The 19,623-nt window shown below is 40.0% G+C and overlaps 2 protein-coding genes across 5 annotated transcripts in view; one reads left to right on the forward strand and one right to left on the reverse strand.

Annotated features, from left to right (window-relative positions):
• The window catches only part of LOC121700174 (choline O-acetyltransferase-like), a 30,988-nt gene extending 29,125 nt beyond the window's left edge, over positions 1-1,863 (forward strand). The window contains exon 15 of the mRNA XM_042082977.1: positions 330-1,863. Within this exon, the coding sequence (XP_041938911.1) occupies positions 330-611 (282 nt within the window). The 3' untranslated portion in view covers positions 612-1,863. The remainder of the gene's footprint in view (positions 1-329) is intronic.
• A 1,574-nt stretch (positions 1,864-3,437) lies between these two features.
• On the reverse strand, positions 3,438-18,619 carry LOC121700168 (C-type mannose receptor 2-like). Of its 4 annotated transcripts, none has more exons than XM_042082955.1 (11): positions 18,406-18,619; positions 7,336-7,430; positions 6,821-6,888; positions 6,527-6,612; positions 6,029-6,163; positions 5,518-5,626; positions 5,283-5,363; positions 4,939-5,030; positions 4,232-4,372; positions 4,004-4,112; positions 3,438-3,765 (listed from the first exon to the last, which is right to left on the reverse strand). In XM_042082955.1, the coding sequence occupies exons 2-11, from the start codon at positions 7,341-7,343 to the stop codon at positions 3,707-3,709; spliced, it is 888 nt and encodes a 295-aa protein (XP_041938889.1). In that variant the 5' UTR covers positions 7,344-7,430; positions 18,406-18,619; the 3' UTR covers positions 3,438-3,706. The 4 variants fall into 4 exon arrangements, with proteins under 4 accessions (XP_041938889.1, XP_041938894.1, XP_041938891.1 ...); XM_042082960.1 differs by lacking the exon at positions 18,406-18,619 and adding an exon at positions 7,608-7,737 and having other exon boundaries at positions 6,821-6,885; positions 7,381-7,430; XM_042082957.1 differs by lacking the exon at positions 18,406-18,619 and adding an exon at positions 7,608-7,737 and having other exon boundaries at positions 6,821-6,885.
• Positions 18,620-19,623: the final 1,004 nt, after the last annotated feature.

Consider the following 19,623-nt stretch of genomic DNA (forward strand, 5'->3'; position numbering starts at 1 on the left):
CATAACTTACTTACTGCACAGTTCTCTACTGTTACAATTAGAGGGGGGTGCATTAGGACCTTTCCCAGAAAAAAAAAACGAATTATGTTAAATTGAGCATATTCAATATTTTAAAACTTTTAATACCTAGCTTCAGTTGGCAGAGTGGGGTGGGTTTGGTAAATAACCACGGATGGGCATCAAACACGGGTCCATGTGGGCATCGGGGCACACTTTCACCACAGCTCCCCTCACACTCTTCCCTCTTCTAACGCCATTCTTCTTCTTCTTCTTCTTTTTCTTCTTCTTCTTCTTCTTCTTCTTCTTCCTTCTGCCTCCCATCCCTCCAGGTGCCCACCACCATGGACATGTTCTGCTGCTATGGTCCAGTGGTCCCCAACGGCTACGGCGCCTGCTACAACCCTCAGGCCGACCACATCCTCTTCTGCGTGTCCAGCTTCCGCGAGAGCACGGAGACCAGCTCCGCCGTGTTCACCCGCGCCCTGGACCTCAGCCTGCTGGAGCTTGCCGACCTGTGCAGCAAAAATGCCGCCATCTCTGGGCCCCTCGGCACGTGCTCCTCTGCCACTGGAACCCCCACGGCAACACCCATTAAAAGTAAAATCAAGTAAAAGAAAAGATAGGAAAGTCAACCATAGCTACTGAGGCCTTCAAGTGACACACAGAGGAAGATGATCGTGTTTGTGCCCTTGAAATATATGATATACAGTATATACTTACTACTGAATCGTTCACTATTCACGATCATGTACAATATGCTACAATAGTCTTTTATTGCATATGCCATATTTTATGAAAATGTATGTGCTTTACATATTTACAGTTACTCAACTGTGCAGATACTAGCAATATACATGCATATGGTCTACAGTAAATGTCCATAAATACTGTATATACGTAGCTAAATTGAATCGAATGGATGGTGGCCATTGTCATAGAGTACGGTACAGCAACATCAACTCACAGGAAGTCTCCCTCTCTGTCTCTCTGTCTAACAAACCATGAGAGAGCCAGTGTTTGACTACACTATGTGCCAGTAGCATTCATTTATGTGATTAATGTAGCTAATATAGCTCATTTAAAGTGTTTCTTGCAAAGCACCTTGAAATGCTTACATGTGAAAAGCACTGCATAAGTAAATGGAATAGAACTCACTATAAATATAATATAAGAGAGACATATAAGATACAGTAATATAGGCTTACTGTATGTGAACTATACTGTACGCATTGTATGTACATACAGTTTGTAACTGTAATCAATGGTAACTGTAACCAGTCTCTCTTTCATATCCATAACATGAAAAAAAAAATTATTACATTTCACATAAGGGTAAACAAGTAGGAGCTAATTTAGCTCCAGCTGACCTGTGCTCCAGGTCTTCAGGTAGGACACTATTACATTTAGAGAGGGAAATCACACCTGTCACCAGAGTTGCACCCACTCACCGAAATTCAGGTGTAGGGTATCATGGTGATTTCTCTCTTTCTGTCTGTCTCTCTCTCTTTCTCTCTCACTCTCTCTATCTATCTATCTATCTCTCTTTCGCTCTCTCACTCACCCTCCTGTTTTCCTATTGGCCAGCTCTCATCCACCTGTAGTGGGGCACCATTTACAGATTCTCAGACCCTTAGCTCATATGAGAACAGATGTCCTCAAACGTGACAACAGGGGCATCAGAGGGCCTTCCTGCACTATTCAACCAGTGATTTCAGCACAGAGAAGTCACAAACATCTGTGCAGATTTGTCCGAAAAAAGAGAGAGAAGGTGAAAAATGCAAAATATATGAGAGAGCTTAGATAAGAAGTCAATAAATAAACCCTGAGGTCCCTGATGTGCAGTGGAGCATTATCTATTGCATACATTTTTTTTTAAGCAGCCAAAGATGAAAGTTGATGAGTAATTTTGAAGGGGCGTATGCACTTTATTGTACAAAAATAATGAGACTTCCTGCTTTGAGTTGTGTGGTGCTGTGCAACATTGATTCATATTTTAAAAAAAGGCAAAATAAAAGGAGCAACCCACACTATTAAAGAAGCCCTATGCAGGTCTGGTTATTCCTTCGCTGTTTCTGGGTTTTCGCCGGATTTGGGCTCGCATTTTTCACGACATAGCTCCCCCTTCAGCTTCGGTAGCAAGTGACTGCTACGCTAAACCCCCACTAGCTAGCGAGCTCGCCATCAAGAAACCAAGCTAAACACATGCAGGGCTCACAATAAAACTGTCGAGCAAACACATTGTTCAAGAGCTATCAAACCACCTTACAAAAACGAAGTTCACCTAAGGGTAGGCTACTTACAATTTCAACAGCAACAAAGCCAAGTCGGCGTCCGTTTTGCAGTCTTCTTAGAAACTACAATCTGACTATTGCTAGTATCCGATTGGATACTTCCGCTGAGTCACATCCGGATTTACCCGGTCCGGGTTCAGAAAGTTGCATATTCGTTTTTTCCGCGGAGAAGCGATAGGATGAGACGAAGCACCCACCAAACAACCCAGAAAGTGTTGTAGAACCATCAGAACGACTCTCAAGCTGCATAATTAAGGTCATTTTTGCTAAAATTGTTGCATAGGGCTTCTTTAACATAAGTTAATTAACTGACTTTTTTCCTCAATTTTCAGACAATATCTCTGCTGAATGTAAAAGATGTACTAAGACAAAATAAGGGTAGCGATCTATACTGTATGATAGCAATAGTGATTATAAAGATTATACAGAAGCTATTTATGTACTGTGTGTGTGTGTGTGTGTGTGTGTGTGTGTGTGTGTGTGTGTGTGAAGGGTAGTTCTTGTGGTATATCAGTCCTCATTGTCTCATATGGGGCATTGAGTGAATTCATGTTAACAATAGTGCAATAACAATGATGATGCCGGTATTGCAATGTAAAGAAAAACATAAATCTGAAGAAGAGAAAACAAAATATGTGTATGCTGTAAAATGTAAACGTTGAATGTGTTTGAGATGTTACCTCTGAAGAAGGGATGATAACGGTGTCTATTGTTTGTTTGTTAATGTAGTTGATGCACTGTATTCCTTTAAAAAAAGTTGTAGGTTCAGACACAGGGAAATATAAAAGTCTATATTCTGTCTCAAATGTCAGGTCAGGTATGGCCTAAGCAGTATGTTGTTCAATAGTGATATGCTGTCCTAGTATGTTCTGTTCACTCTTATGCAAATTGAATGTTTGAAAATCTAATACTTGTTTATCTTATGTTTCAAGGCTGTTCCTATAATGTTAAGAAGAAGTAAGAAAAGAAGTTGGACTTGCAATGTCCTTTTAGCCAGTAGCACTTTATAAAGTCTTGGTTAAATGTTTGTTATAACAAATGTGAATTTATTCTTGTGGTATTGTTTGAATAGACCTACTATAAGATGAAATAATTGTGAATTCTTTATTTTTGTATGGTAGAACTTTAATTGTATTTATTTTTATTTTAACATTGCCATCAAATATATTGTATTGTAAAAATACATTATATGTATACTGTGCTACTGATTTAAAAAAAGGTATTAAAAAATAAAACTGAATTGAAAATGCAATGCTAAGATTATTTTTTACTTATTATTAAGATAGCAAGAACAGCATTTTTATGTAATTTTAAAACAGGTAAAATCATAGTAACTACATTTCTGGAAATAACAATATCATTCAGTGGGAGCTTGCTTTTGATCTTGAAATGGAAGCATTTCTTTCAGCAACTCCTCAGCCCATGGAACACACTGATGGATACCCAGACTCACAACTCATATCATTCCACGAATCTGAGGGGGGAAAAGAAAGTTTCATCAACATGACAAGACTACGTGTATGTCTATTCACAGTATTCAGCCTATACTTAACCCTGAGCTGCTCCAGGGGACTGCCCCTATAGTTAGTTCTGACTGTAGTTAGTAAGTCTCTCTGGATAAAAATGGATTCAAGGTTTTCATTCCAACAGGAATATTAGTATAGTAGATTAGTAAATACAGTAGAGTAGTAAAAGAAGATTAGGAACTGTACCTCCAGTTATATGTGCACAATTCTCACCACCATAATAATTGTCAGGCTGAGCAGAATGCCAGTGAGTGTAGTCAAACCTGGACCCGTCACTCCAAACCCACACATCCTCCTGAGAAAGAGAACATTAAAGTATTGTTTTAAACTGGCCATGCATTGTTAATTAAGTTGCATGTCGTCATTGTGTGTTGTCATGTGTCATTATTGTAGAATTCAATGTGCAGCTGTGACCTGAGCAGCATCGGTCCCTCCGATCCACGTGTATGGTGCGTCACTAGGGGCAGTGAGTCTATGGATCAGATCCTGGATGAATAAGAATTCATCTTTGCTGTGTACCGAGGCCAGGTGCCCTCCCATCCTCACACAGTTACGCTGCAAGAAGAAGTCTCAATTGAAGTTTTATTAATGATACACCACTATTTTGGAGGGGTTCATATCTAGACATATTGGTTACACTGATATGGTTGATAGGGTAAATATGACTACCATGTCCTGTTAACAAGTCTCAATGTGCTAATTTGTGTTTGGTCACATCCTTCATGATCAGAACACTTGTGGGTGTACTACTAGTCAAGACAGGATATCGTTTGTGGATATCATTTAGTCAGAGTTATACAACTCACAAAAGTGCTATGATTGATATGCAATACAATTAATGTGGTACTGAAAGGGTCAATAATGTTGCATCCTCTACTTAAACACTCAATGACCCGTGGGCTGGGGTCAACGTTTGGGTAGGAGGAGAGGAGGAGAAGGCGGGCGCTGGCACTTTACATTGAATTCCTTTTCATTGGTCATTATACTTTTATTGTAGATGTCATTTAAGGAATTGTACAGCCCTCTCGTTGATTGATAAGCAATTCACGTGATACTAAAAGGGTGAATACAAGTTACGTTAACAAACTGGAATGTCTTTAATGTGACAGGGTAGGACACACCTCAGCTTCAGCCCAAGTTGTTACAGTGTGAACAAACTGAAAGCAGCGGCTCCCAAACTCTGACCAGCCCCCAGGGCAAGTCCTCAGACACTCTAAAAATGAAAAGATGCCACAAATGGTTCTTATGGCCAGTACACTGTTCCCCACATTACTCTCTGTAACTCTGTTATAATGAGTGAACAGTAACTATAACTCTGTTATAATGAGTTATTTTTTATTTCTGCTGGAATTACACTTTAGTGGAATTGAACTAATGTTAAATACTGAATCAAATAACAACTCATAGAAAACATGAATAAAAAATATTTTAAACACAGGAATGGCAGGGAAAAGAAAATACTTACGTGGAAACGACACTTTCATGGAACACGCTGATGAACAGACTGATGGATGACCATACTCACAACCATAATCATCCCACTTCCCTGAGGAAAACAGAGATCTTCGTCAATCCTACCAGCAAGACAAAACTGTTTTGAAAGTGAAAGTGTTGATATGAGATATAAAATTAGGGAATCAAGATCCACAGGAAGTTTTCAGGCAAGCAGAAACAGAGTAAATGAACATTAGGAATGGTACCTTTATGCATATGTAAACAATGCTGGCCAACACCATAATTGTTAGGCTCACCAGCGTACCAGTGAGTGTAGTCAAACCTGGACCCATCACTCCAAACCCACACACCCTCCTGAGAAAGAGACACACCATTTCAACCTAAATAGGTATCTGCTTCTGCAGTGTTTTAAACTGGGCATACATCATTCTGTGTTTGTTCTGTGTTTATATAGCCTTCATCTTCTGCTATTATTTAGTACTATGGTCATTAGATTGGTAAATGGGCTGCATTTATATTCTACTCCTCTCAGTACTCAAAGCACTTCACAATTATAACCTCACATTCCCCCATTGACACGTATACGAAGGCTGCCATGCAAGGGGACATCCCTGCACAGCACACAGAGAGCAGTTTGGGATTCACTCATTCTGACAGGGTCAGGGGGAGCTGAGATGTAGCCAGAATACTTCCGGTTCGACTCCTGAACAACTCCTTTAGTTCTCGTGCCACTGCCGCCGACAGATTGCAGCTTACCTTAGCAACATCGGTTCCTCCAATCCATGTGTCCCAGGTGTTGCGAATGTGTTTGTTGATCAGATCCTCGATAAAAGAAGACTCATGTATGCTGTGTACCGAGGCCAGGTGTCCTCCCATCCTCACACAGTTACTCTGCAAGAAGAAGGATCAATTGTTCAAAGTTATATTGATGATAAACAAAAGGTTCACAACATCATAAACCTCTCTGAGGAATTGGCTTGAGTTATGATGAGGTCTTAGAATTATGGAAGCTTCTTCACAGGTTAAGCTTAGGTTATATATACAGTATATGTGCAAATGGACAGGGAGTATTCCGAGGTTGTTTAAGATAGTAGAATATGAGCATCTATTGCTGTTTTTGCATAACTCAAGTATCATCATGTGAGCATTTAGACCATGGAATTTATTATGTGTCTTTAGAAACATTGCCCTGACAACCTTACATATCTCCTCTATCAAAGAAGACAAGAAAATAAGCAAAACAGTAGGACACACCTCAGCTTCAGCCCAAGGTTTTTCATCTTGAACAACGTTAAAGCAGTGGCTCTCATACTTTGACCAGCCCTCAGGGCAAATACACTCTGAAAATGAAAAGATGCCACAAATGTTGGTAATAGGGGCAAAACACTGTTCCCTATAGTATGGAGATCGTGCAGGTCAACCTTCAACCTTCTGAACCCTCTGTATCTCCAAAAGTAAATGCTACTTGTCAAAATCACAAAAGAAATCTGTTGAGACTTATTGTATTGTATTTGTATAATGGATTTTATTCGTAAAAAGGCTGCATACCTTGGGCTTCTCCTCCGCAGCAGAGAAGGAGAGCAGAGAGAAGGAAGCTGCCTCTGCTGATCATGCTGCTAGCCAAAGCAAGAGGGGGCATTTGACATGATGGAACTAGATTACATTAGTTGAAATTTGAGATACAAAAAAGCCAGACAAAACGTAATGACAGTAAGGTTTTAACACATTAAAGTGTCACAAATAAGTACAAAAGGTTACCTACAAAAGGAAGTATAGCACATTTAATACAGAGGCAATTCAACATCTATTCATCAATAGAAAGTAAATACCGGTAAACAGATACAGAGTACAGCATTATGGAAGTACAGTGTAGCCCAGATTGTGTTTATGTCTTTAACATTCACTAGTCAGCTGTATCTGTAGGCTGTAAGTATACGATTTGTATTAGTGTTAAGAAATGTTTAGTTTCAGTGCAAGCATATCCCAGACTCTCTCTCTCTCGCTCTCTCGGTACCAAACAGAGATCCATACAGCAGAGGTCTGCAATAGAGCCCATGTAATACCTGAACATAGATGTTTCAGAGAAAGGGAGTGGGACCTTTCCTTTCCAAAGCCTAAAAATGGAGCTTCAAAGAATCCCACCCAGTACAACTTAAGCCTGAAAAATAGAGCAAAAAAGCCTAAAATATAGTTTATTTCTCCAATTTAGGCCATGTACTATATGCCTTTCTTTTTTAGAGCAGTTGTAGTGTGCCACAGGGGAAAACATCCAGAAATAATATAGCACCAAACAAAGAGTTTCTCTTAGACGGTAGTTATCTGGAGCTATGCTTACCCTCAAGAGTTGTGGAACTGGTTAGATGGTCAGGAAATATCAATGGTCACTATCCCTTATTCTTGTCTTTGTTATTTCCTGTCATTGTTGCTAAGACATGAGCAACATTTTCCATTTCCTTAAAAGGAACTTCTTCAACTAATGTTTATGGTGATTGGTTACCATAATTCTTGATACTTTGTATAACTGTGAGTTAAACATTTAACCACACCTCCAAACTGTCCTTCATTGATTGTGAAAGAGAAGGCACAAGAAGTTCTTTCTTGCCCTTGTTACCCAACAACTCAATGTGAATAAGCATATTTGCACTGGGCTATGCTATATCATTTGCAGGGTTGGAAAAAATCAAATGTAGTTTGTAACAAAATACTTTGAAGGATTGTATTTCGAGTAATCCCCTCTGGACATGTCTGAAGTCGGAAAAAATTAAACGTCAACTGAGGGAGCCAAAATGGTGAACTTTATGACCCTTCTGCAAGGACAACATGGGGTATAAACCAAATGTCTTTGTTTGTGCTCATTTTAAAAAGTAACTAACTTCAGAACTTGAATTGTTAGGTGTGTCAAGTGCTACAAGACAACAATTTGATAAAGATACTGTGGGAGAACATTAGGACACGGACCCCATATGACCATCACCTTTGACCCCATGATCTTGAGTACCTAATAGCTGATGTTCATTCTTACTACAGGACAGTATTAAAATCACTTAATGAATTTGACATGATTATTTATGTAGGTGTCCTGATGCGTAAATAATAGAGGAGACGGAGGCAAAGACCTCCCCAATGTGAAACAGACTGGAGTTTTCTCCACCAGGTTAATTAATTCTGTATATTGGGACACCTTACAGGATGTTATTCTGTTCCCCATGTTGCCAGTCATGTTTGTAGGCAATAGGAAAGCATTTATAGCAAAAAGCGAAATGCAGTTCAGTTTAAAAAGAGGCCGTCCTGTTCAATTTGTTGTACTACTTTCATTGGTTATGGAAAATGATGGTGGGTAGTTTGCTTTGTTACAGTTGATTCCACTGTGGTGAAGCCTGCTTGTTGTCAGTTCAATCATTGTTTACATTGATATAGGACGGTGATTACATTTTTGTACCAGATATACCATTTTGTACCAGATGTTTTGTACCTACTTTTTAGGAGCCCTAATGTACAGAATTAGTAGCCCCCTGCCAGCCAATCAGAAAATAGTATTTCTTGTCTTTTGGGGATACGTTTTCAATAATATGCCTTGTAGTTTCTTTTAGAAGTTAGTATACCATGATTATTGTGTGGGGATTTTTGTATTTTCATATGACTACTTGCATTTTAATGAAATACATTTTTCACATTTTTCAGTATTTTGTATTTTATTTTGTTACATTTCATGAGCTAGTATTTGTAGTTTGTAACAAAATAGTTTTGGATGTATTTGTGCCCACCTCTGGCTATGCGGAGACATTTTGGTGACTGTTTAAAAAGAGCATCTCTGACTCTGGTCTTGTTAGTTATTTTATCCACTGATGGCAAAGTTTTCTTCACAACTCAACTGATCAGGAAAACCCATTCAGACCCAAAAGAACTTGCTTCAGATACACTACCAGCCAAAGGTTTGGAGTGAGGCCCCAGCAGGGGATTTGGATGGGGTTTGTTGTCCTTTTTACACATACTTTAACTACGTAAAGTATCAACAAATGACACAAACATAGCAAAATGCAAAATAAAGTTGAACTTGCTCATATTGAAAACAATGTTTTTCTTTTTGTTGTACCCTTTGTAATTATATTTTATTTTCTGTGTTAGAGCCATTTGCAAACAAAATGTGTCATTTTGGCCAAAGTGATTCCATTGAGGCCTGTGTGTTGATTGTTTTGACAATGTGAATGTACAGAAGCATTGAAGCAGCAGAGAAAAACTGTTTCTCGTACCCTGATTGCTCAATTTATAAAATAATCTTCTGAAAGGCACAGTAGTATCATCATGACTCAACATTGTAGTATAGTCCATAGTCAGCATGACACTATGCCACTTACAACATGTATGCAAGACACTGTAATATATTTCAACATGTCAGGATGTACAGTAGCTACTATCTACAAAATCACAAAACTGTTGTCACAAAACTGTGAGCACCTTAGACTCAAAACAAACGTGTCATATCTTAAGCTGTAGCAAAATCTGTTTAACCATAATTGTTCAAATAAATTACTTATGTGACCAATGTATCTTTAAGACACATACCAGATATTAGGCTTTTCAGAAAGTATCAGCACCAGAAGTAAGTACATTGAGTTAAAAGAAAAACGAAAAGATAAAACACCAAAAGAATCCATACTCTAAAATATGAAATATGCAAAACTACATCAATAAATTATCTAAAGTAATTAAATTATAGATTTAATTACAAAACTAGATACAACTAGATTTGAGATGTATTGCATTATTTGCTTCATTGAATAAAACAAAAGTATTGTATAACAATGAAATAAGTGATGATTTCAAAGTCACTGTGGATATAACCCTGTGATTAATAGCCTATGAGACATATGAGAGTTTGGAATTTTTTGAGGTATCGGGCAGTTAAGGGCATGTTAGGTCTATTTAGGGCCCAATCACTGGAGGAACAGGCTGTGGCCTGCATTGAAGGTGCAAAGCCCTATTACTTTTTCTCCTATTAAGGATTAATATTATTATTATTAGAAGTAGTAGTACATAGGGAACTGTGCTCTCTCCAGTCCTGTTCACCCTGTACACATCTGACTTCTGCTACAACACCGAGTCATGCCACGTGCAGAAGTTTTCTGACGATACTGCTATTGTGGGGTGTATCAGGGACGAGCAAGAGAAGGAGTACAGGAGCCTGGTGGAGGACTTTGTGCAGTGGTGCAAACTCAATCACCTTCAATTTGAACTGTTCAATGCTTCACTAAAGGGAAGAGGAGAGATAGACTTCTCTGCATTGTCTGTCTGCCTCTCCACCCTCTCCATGTCCATGTTTGAGTACTGACTGCCCACTACTGCTTTACTACTGTTTTACTACTGTTTTACTAATGTCCACAGCCTAATGTTTTTACTACTGTTTTACTGCTACACTGTTTTTCATGCTATATTAGCACACATGACCAATGGCTTCTGCTACAATACTGAATGGCTGTAACCCTATTACCTCAACCTGTTCTTGCACTGACATAGTTTTTTTTTATATTACCTTGTCTACATTATACTTTACTCTCCTATTTATCCATATTATTTATGCTGGTCTCTAGACCTTTTTCTTGCAATGTTGCACTGTTGGACTACTATTGGACTACTTTTTGCACCTTCACCATGACACTCACTCTCTTGAGCACCTCACCATGCACACAGAACTACAGGCCAGTCCCAGCCCTGTCACTGCAAGCGTCTCATGCTTGATCACCCTCAAGCACACTGTGGATTTTTTTTATTTAATTTACATAGTATATTTAGTATTTAGTTTTTCTTATCTTCTACTGTCTCTATTGTATAGTGGAGTTTGGTTATATGTTTATACTTATACTTATATTTACCATTTCTGCTGTAAGTGCATGTTGTGTGTGATGTCTGTATGCTACTGAGACCTTTGAATTTTCCCTTGGGGATCAATAAAGTATCTATCTATCTATCTATCTATCTATCTATCTAGTAGTAGTAGTAGTAGTAGTAGTATTTGTTTCTTTTCTGCCTGACTTTTGGAGGTGGTTAAGGTGGGCATAAGGAGTGAGTGATATTTAGTGAAATGTAAAGGAACCATATGTAAGATATGTATTTCAATTAATCATAAAATGGCCCTGATATGTCACTAGACATTAAGAAATCATGTTCATTTCAAATACTTATATCACTGACAACAGTAGTCCGGCCAGGATATTGTCATTTAAAAAGTGAAGTTGCAGCCTGTTGTGTTTTGTCATGTCATGTTGTGTTTGGCCTCATGCGCCACCCTCCACCTATCTGCTAATCACGAAGTCAGTACTGTTTCGGCATCCGGGTTGGCAACCTCAAGTCAAGGGGGAGCGGGAGGGGATACACCGCTCTACAGTAAGTGATTGCAGTACCAGTTTTGGCCACAATCTTACATATGGTTCCTTTACTGTAAGTTATAAAATTAAAGGGCCTTGTTATGCTACATCTCAATCATACAGGGATAAGTATCAGAAATGCTGCTAGCATAGCACATACCTGTCAACATTTAGCTTTCCAAAAATGGGAGATTTTTTTTCGGGGGGGGGGTTGCAGTGTTTATACCGGATCTGTGTTTGCATATTTAATATGTTTCATACACGTGTTTCAACACTGCATCAAAGATTGTTAAGGCAGATCAAGATATTTCATCAGGAGCCACTTCCGGGATCCCGGATCGCACGAGGGGGGGTCATAATCCCCCTTTATGCAGAGCAGAGGCAGCGACTGCTCCATTGAAGTCTATGGGCATAGCATATGGTTCTATAGAGTTAGGAATGTGAATTTCGGCCACGTTTTCATGATCCTCAAACCCTTCTGAACATTTCAGGTACATTTTTAGCATTTTTGAGCATTCCAGTCTGGAGAAAATCGACTTTATATCAGGTGTGCACCGGTTATTTATGCTGCTGTTGGCCGGTTGCAACGTACGCTCATCAATACGTCATCGACACGCCTCTTTATGCAGACAGGATTTGATCCCCATTTCGCGCCCATAGACATGAACTACGACGAAGTATCTTGCTCCGCCTTAACAATCTTTGACTGCATTCCGGTCGTTGCTTTTACCTTACCATTACCTTACGCATGCCAGTTATGTATCCACCAGCTGCCTGCCTGCAGCCTACTTCTAAAACTCCAAAGCTGCTTGCTGTCAGATTTGGTTCCGAGGGAACAAGTTCAGTGTATCAACAACACTCAATAACAGTTTATGTGATGTGTTAATCAATTAAATTCCCAACAATTTCACAACAGCTAGTTCTGGAGTAGGCCATTCAACTAGCCCGCTTGCTTACGACGAGACTCAGGCTGCGCAGTTGGCACCCGCTTCCTTATTTGGGTTTTGGGTTGCCAGGTTTTAGCCTATGACAAAACGGTTGAAATTGAAACTAAGTGATCGTGTATGTGTAGGGTGTATTTCATACACAACCTGGCAACCTGAATGGATCAATGATTTTAAAATGAAGTTTGATGGCCATGCAAATTACGGGAGTTTTCCGGGAGAAATAACAAAACGGGAGGGTTCTGGGAGATGACCTTGAAATACGGGAGAAACCCGGGAAAAACGGGAGTGTTGACAGGTATGGCATAGCATGTGGAGGAGAAGGCGAATGAATTGCTGTGGTCAGTGTATGAGTCAGCAAACAGAATTGAACGCTCAATTCCCTAGCACCTTTTGGTGCCGAAAATCCAATGGGCAGTAGTCCAGCGGTACGGGAATGGAATGGAGAGGGGGTAGAGGAGGAAGGGAGGGAGCAGTCGTCAAGACATCTGGGAGGAGGCAGCCTGGGACTGAGCTCCAGCTAGGGGAAGTTAGAGGGGGCAGGGAAAAATGAGGAGGAGGCAGTAGCAACGCTAATGCTACCAGAGCTGGCTAAGACCTGTAAGCAATCGTGAAAGGAATAAGAAAGGGCGGGGGGGGTGGCAGTCAGTGCGAAAATTGGCTGGAGGGGTGGCAGACTGAGACAAAGTCCCAGCTGGGGTAGGAGGGAAGAGGAGGAGTCGAGATTAGCAATTCTGTCACTAGCTGACTGTGAACCGCCTCGATGGGCTGCGAGCTGGGAACAGACACGCCAGCTCGCTGCCATCAGCGCGCTCTAGATGGGTAGGCCACAGCTTCAGCGCCTGCACCCAGGGTGGTGATGGAGTAGCAGAGCTTTTGCACTGGTTTCACCAGACACACCACTTTCTTTCACTTTGGGAAGAGAATCTGGGTACTCAGAATTGGGAAATATTTCCAGCCCTAGCATCTAAACACTCCTTCATACCAACCTCAAGTTTCTTGAGAAAATAAACAAATAGACAAAAAAGCAGGTCAAATTATTTCAACAGCTACAAAAATAGATGGCCATAGAGTGGGGGAAATGTCTTGGATGAGTATATTTTGTATATCTTCATTTACAGTAATATAAAAAATTGATTATATATTAATTTCCCCATGATGGAATTTGTTTTAGAACAGCATAGCCCAGTGACAGACAACTTAGATAATTAACTTTAATATGTTTATATTACATTTTATTCAAATACAAAGACATTTTATGTGAGAGTAAGGTATTTGTGTTTTTTTGTCCTTCAATTTATGAGTATGGTGTTTGCATCTGGTTTCCCTAATGTATTTGTGCTAATTTCACATCTTGAGCCTGTTTCTGTTTATCTGGATGTTTTGCCTCATGCCACCCTTGAATTAATCAGTGCCTCACTAGTGCCACCCTTGTTAAAAATGTCTAGAATCGTCACTGCTGACTGCAATTTTTTGATGTACTGGCACACAACACCGGTGAAATGCACTGAAGATTCACTTAGCCATGGTCACATGACATGGGCAATTTGAACCACGTTTCGCAGCAGTGTTTCTAAACACGTGTGCTCCGAAAGCTCAATACTGATTTGAGACGTCAGTTTCGAGCATCACATCCCTACATACTAGGCAGCCGGGACAAGGCAACTCCCAGCTCCATTAGCAACATCTGCTTACTTGAAAGGCTTTACAACAGCGTGTGGCATGGTGGGCAGGTAAAGAGAGTTTACATCTCGTACAAACTGATGCTGGATGAGAGATGCCTGATAATCAACTCTATGGGCTCTTCCTGAACTATGTTTTAGAAAAGTAAGAAAATCATCCGAAGTGAGATGTACACAGCTGCGCTTCTCTTTTCCAGAAAGAAAAGCTGATGTATGTGTGTGTGCATGTGTATGTGTGTGTGTGTGTGTGTGTGTATGTGTTTGTGAGAGAGAGAGAGAGAGAGAGAGGGAAAGAGAGAGAGAGAGAGAGAAAGATGAGACAGATTGTGCGTTTATACCTGTTTGGAATAGGGAGTGTGCGTGTGTGTGTGTGTGTGTGTGTGTGTGTGTGTGTGTGTGTGTGTGTGTGTGTGTGTGTGTGTGTGTGTGTGTGTGGAGTGAGACACAGAGTAGTAGAGCTGGAAGAGATGCTGGTGTGAGATGTGTGTTGGCGATGGGGATCAATGGAGTGCTCAGTGCACATTGGAGAACATTGGAACTCTCCTGCTACTCAAGGCAAGGAACACAGGGGAGGAAGAATACGCCACCCGTTGACTGCCATCGACTCCTGTTCTGCCCCGAACCACATCAGCCTCTAACCCTTCCACATATCAACGCCTTGCGAGGTTTACAGGCTTGGCTGAGCCAAAAGTTATCTTTCAGGAAGAAAAAATAAACGGTAAAACATTACATCTAGCTCATGAATTCAACTGGACTCCGTGTACACTTTGGATAACCCTGTTCACCAAGACCGAGCCGGTCTACATTTCTATGGATCATTTCCAGGAGAGATTGGAGAGTAGGCTACAGACCTTTCTCTCCAGCACCTTGTTCTGACTCTGGAGCTACAGGCTAACAGCTAAGAAAACTCAGTAACACTTTACTTGACAGTATCGACATAAGAGTGACATGACACTGTCATGACCACATGACACTGTCATGACACATGAAACCTAACCCTAATCCTAACCTCTAACCCTAAGACTAAACCTAATCCTAACCCTAATTTGTTATGACAAAAACCGAATGTCACTTAATAACAGAAGCGTTATGTCAGAAACGTTTATGACTTGTTTATGACACGTTCATGACAGTGTCATGTCACTCTTAGTCTTATGTCGACACTGTCAAGTAAAGTGTAACTGAAAACTCATTCATGTGAATGAAAATGTAACACCCTCACCAAATGTAAAAGATTCACAAGACATTCAGTAGCAGATGCTGAAGAAGCGGCTTTGTCTTGAAAGGTTGCAGAATGGGCATTTGTAATTCCACCTGCATTATGCTTAAAATAATAAGGCAAATAAGTGTAAATGTATGCATTACTCAACATGTGGCAGCATCTTGCCTAATCAGTTTGCCTAATTCAGTGCAACTGAATGCTTACGTATGAGGAAACCCTGAAGATGGAGTTTCTGTAATGGCCAATTACCACAATACATTCCTGTCACTCAAGTGGATAGCACACCGCACACACACTCACATTAATTGGTGTCTTCTGTTATCAACAGATTACTATGAGGTGAGACATATCACATAAATGCAATTTTGACAGTGGCAAACCTCTTAAATCTTTTGCCGTTAAGATTCTATGGGTTTATAGATGTATACATTCACATAGCTGCGCCTGAAGAATTTAGACTTTAACTTTTTAACGATTGAAATACCACTGGCATGTTTCTGTCTGCCAGTCTTAAAGTTGGTCAATTAATGGAGACCAAGCCTATCTGTTAGTAGTGGCTCTTTGTAATAATCCCACTGCCATTTAAGAGCTTCCAAGGTAAGAGGTGGTCTGGCAATAATTTGACACAGACTCAGGAGCCTAATTGGCCTGGAAATGGGGCCCTATTAGTTAACAGTTTCTCAGAACTCTGCATAACCCAGAAGAAAAGTACATGTCTCAAATGCCTCTTCCATTTTATAAGTCAATCTAGGAAGATATGGCTTATTCCCTATCTGACGTCTCCTTCCCAAGACCTTCAAGGTCTCTGAGGTAATTGGAGTACACTTTAGAGTACCCTGAGTTCTGAGGAAATGGGGACTGCCTGCCTTGATGCAGTTAAATGGATAATGTGTAGCTAAAGAGGCACTCCTAAAACCCATCTCATTGCCTCAAAGGATCATATTTATAAATTTTGTTTATTTTTTAAAAATCCCGTCATAGCTTTGAAATATCTTGTATACATCTCAACCTCCTCTGCCTTATCTTCAATGTGGGGAGAAAAGTGACCCAAAAAAAATAACCCAAATTAATCCAAAATGATTCATAAACACCCCACAAGTCAGTCAGGACTGGATCGTTGTCACGCAACAATAACAGGCTGGGCTGATTTGCTATTCTGATTCGTTTTTCTGATTCGTTATTCTGATTTGTTATTCTGAAACATCAGATGGTGCACTGCCCACCTAAACCAAATATACTCAGCCGTGGTCTATCACATTTATTTTTCCTTGTGATATCTGTGACATGTAAGCAGTAAGGTTGAATAGTTGATTTTTGCCAGAGTGGTACTTTAAACCAGTTTGTGGTATTGTGCATTTACGGCAAATGACAATTGAGGAGTAAAAAGAACCTGGGGTCTATTTATGGTTGTTAACAAATTCAAACTTCCGTTTGGAGGCAAAAATATGAGTTCATATGAGTTCTAGAGCATTTTTTGCATCAACAACTAAATAGCTTAAAAGTGAAAGTGTGAGGGCCATGGCACCATGGCGTGGTAGAAGTTATCTTAGCTTGGGTAGCCTATGCTAAGTGCAGAAATAAAGTGGCCTTACTTCAGTCATAATTTCTTTCTCCCAAAGTTTATGAATGAAATGATTTCTTGATTCCACTTTAATGGATAGGTAGCTACCAGGCTGCCAACGCTCATGTGCAAAAATGTCAAACTAGCAACTTATTATTCCATTACCAGCAACAGAGTGGTTATTAATATAGATTTATTTTATAAGCTAAGTGAAGGCTATTCCTATCCCACGATACCCCTTTAACTCTGTCTTGTAGATAGTATAGTTGGCACTAAATTGTGTGTGTGTGTGTGTGTGTGTGTGTGTCATCCCCCAGCTTCCATGAGTTGACAGTATTGATTACTGTGCTGTAATTGTAGGCTACTGTACTGGAGCAATCTTGAACAGACACTATATACAACACAAGTGTAGAAAGTATATCTCTGTGTTGCATTTGTGTATCATTTTGTTGCAAGAATGAGATTTTGAAAAATATGTTTCAATGAAAAAATTGCACTTTAACATAGATTTAACATAGAGTTGTTTATCTCCACAGGTTATTTGTCTTCCTAAGTCTTATTTGGTTTGTGTGTTGAGTTTTTACACAATGAGCCTAATTTTGCACAAAAAAGAAAGTAAGCAATTGGCATAAACTGTAACTCCCTCTGGTGTTAAATGATAATCTGTGTTAAATGACAAACTGTAACTTCCGCTGGTGTTAAATGATAAACTGGCTGTCGCATGAGGAGCCAACACCGAGGAAAAGAGGTCCTAGAGGAGTGACGATGAATGGCAATGACATCACAGCCAGTGGACAACCAGCGCGACGGTCAGTCTGGGTTCGGTATTGGGTCACTCTCTGCTGTTGTACAGTGCGGCTACCACTTCTTCAGGGCCATGAAATGGGGCATTAAATTGGGCAGTAAATAGTCTCTCGGTGCCACATAGAGAGACTCCTTTGGGTGTGATGAGTGTGTTGCTAAGCCAGAGTGGACAGTATTTATTATTCTGTGGTAGCAATATCTATGGCATATTAAACTAATCTTGCACAGAAAATGGCAGTGTCTTCTAAGACTGACTACTGAGAGAGCTTATGGCTAATATATACACAATCATCAATCTTAAAGAGATCTTAAAGCTTATGTTGAGGAAATCAGAGATAGGGATTTGAAATATTAAGTTTCATAATTGAGTGCTTAATCCAAATAACTAAACAACAAAAATGGATCCAGTTGCAAATCCGCTATCTGCATTCAAATTCTGTGGAATTTAATTGGGGCATTAAAAATGTGCTTCACTTGCCAATACATCAAATTGTTACAGTATGTACTGTATGATTAAACTGACTGCATTTACAAAGCTCAAATCCAATCAATGGAAACCTTTACTGATGACCAGGTCTGTGCTCCAGAGGTCAAATCCTGTTTTCCTTTTCCATGAAACTGTCCATGCTGCTGCCATCCTGTCTCATAAATCAATTTGAGGAGACTGTAATTGTGTTCTGTCCTGTCCTTTTCTTTCTTACCTGCTGTTGCGCCATCATATTTTTTTTAGCCTGACCAGGCCACTTACTGTAGGCTAACCACACACACACACACACACACACACACACACACACACACACACACACACACAAACATACACATATATATTTTTATATATATACACTGCATACACATACACACATACAGACACACACACACACACACACACGGGGGCGCCTGCAGGAATTAATGCTATGGTACGCACACCCATCACAAAAAAAAATCACGCGTGGATAATATTTGTCCGTTTTCCCGGTTTTAGCCCCGTGCATCCACATGCAATAATACAACAATAACGTCTACAATGACCTATTCATTTGGACAACTTGATACAGCCCTATACAGGCTAAAGTTACCTTGTTTTGTTCTAGCGTACCGTGACGTCTGGCTTTAAACAATGCAGTCTAACGTTCTGACAAGCACACCAATTGCCTACCTTGTTCTTGCCCATCTGGAATAACTCCTTTAGCTTTGCTGACTCCATACTTTCTGTTTTCGTTGTTTAAACTTGTGATATGCATGATAAGTATTGAGTTAGTGAATTAGCTCAACATTGTGTGCTGATAACCATTTATAGATAGCCGAGTAAAAGAAAATAACAAGTAGCCTAGTTGCATGCCTGCGTGCGTATTCTGTCTCCTGCTCAAACAAAATGTGTGCGCGTTAATTTTGATAACGTGTTTACTAAGTTATGTAATAGAAAATTGTAAATAACCTGATGGCATGCAGCTAATGGGATACTGCGCATAGTTGGGAAGTTATGGTGGGCCAATTTGGAGTGAATACACATTACACACACACAAGGGAAATTTTCTCTCGTTTTTGAGTAGCCTGATGGTACGCACAGTGCACTGCACACACACACACACACGCACACATGCATGGTGCCTGGTCTGGGCAGTTGATTCATTTTCTGTGATTCCTCTGATCAATAACCAATCTGCGGATGAGTTCACAGAGTGGGCTTGGATGAAGTAGGGGGCAAGAGTGAGTGTGTGTATGTGTGTGTGTGTGTGTGTGTGTAGGGGATGGAGAAAGAGCGTAAATCTCCCTTAA

Source organism: Alosa sapidissima, chromosome 24, assembly GCF_018492685.1.
Source record: "Alosa sapidissima isolate fAloSap1 chromosome 24, fAloSap1.pri, whole genome shotgun sequence".
In the NCBI taxonomy this organism is placed as follows: Eukaryota; Metazoa; Chordata; class Actinopteri; order Clupeiformes; family Clupeidae; genus Alosa; species Alosa sapidissima.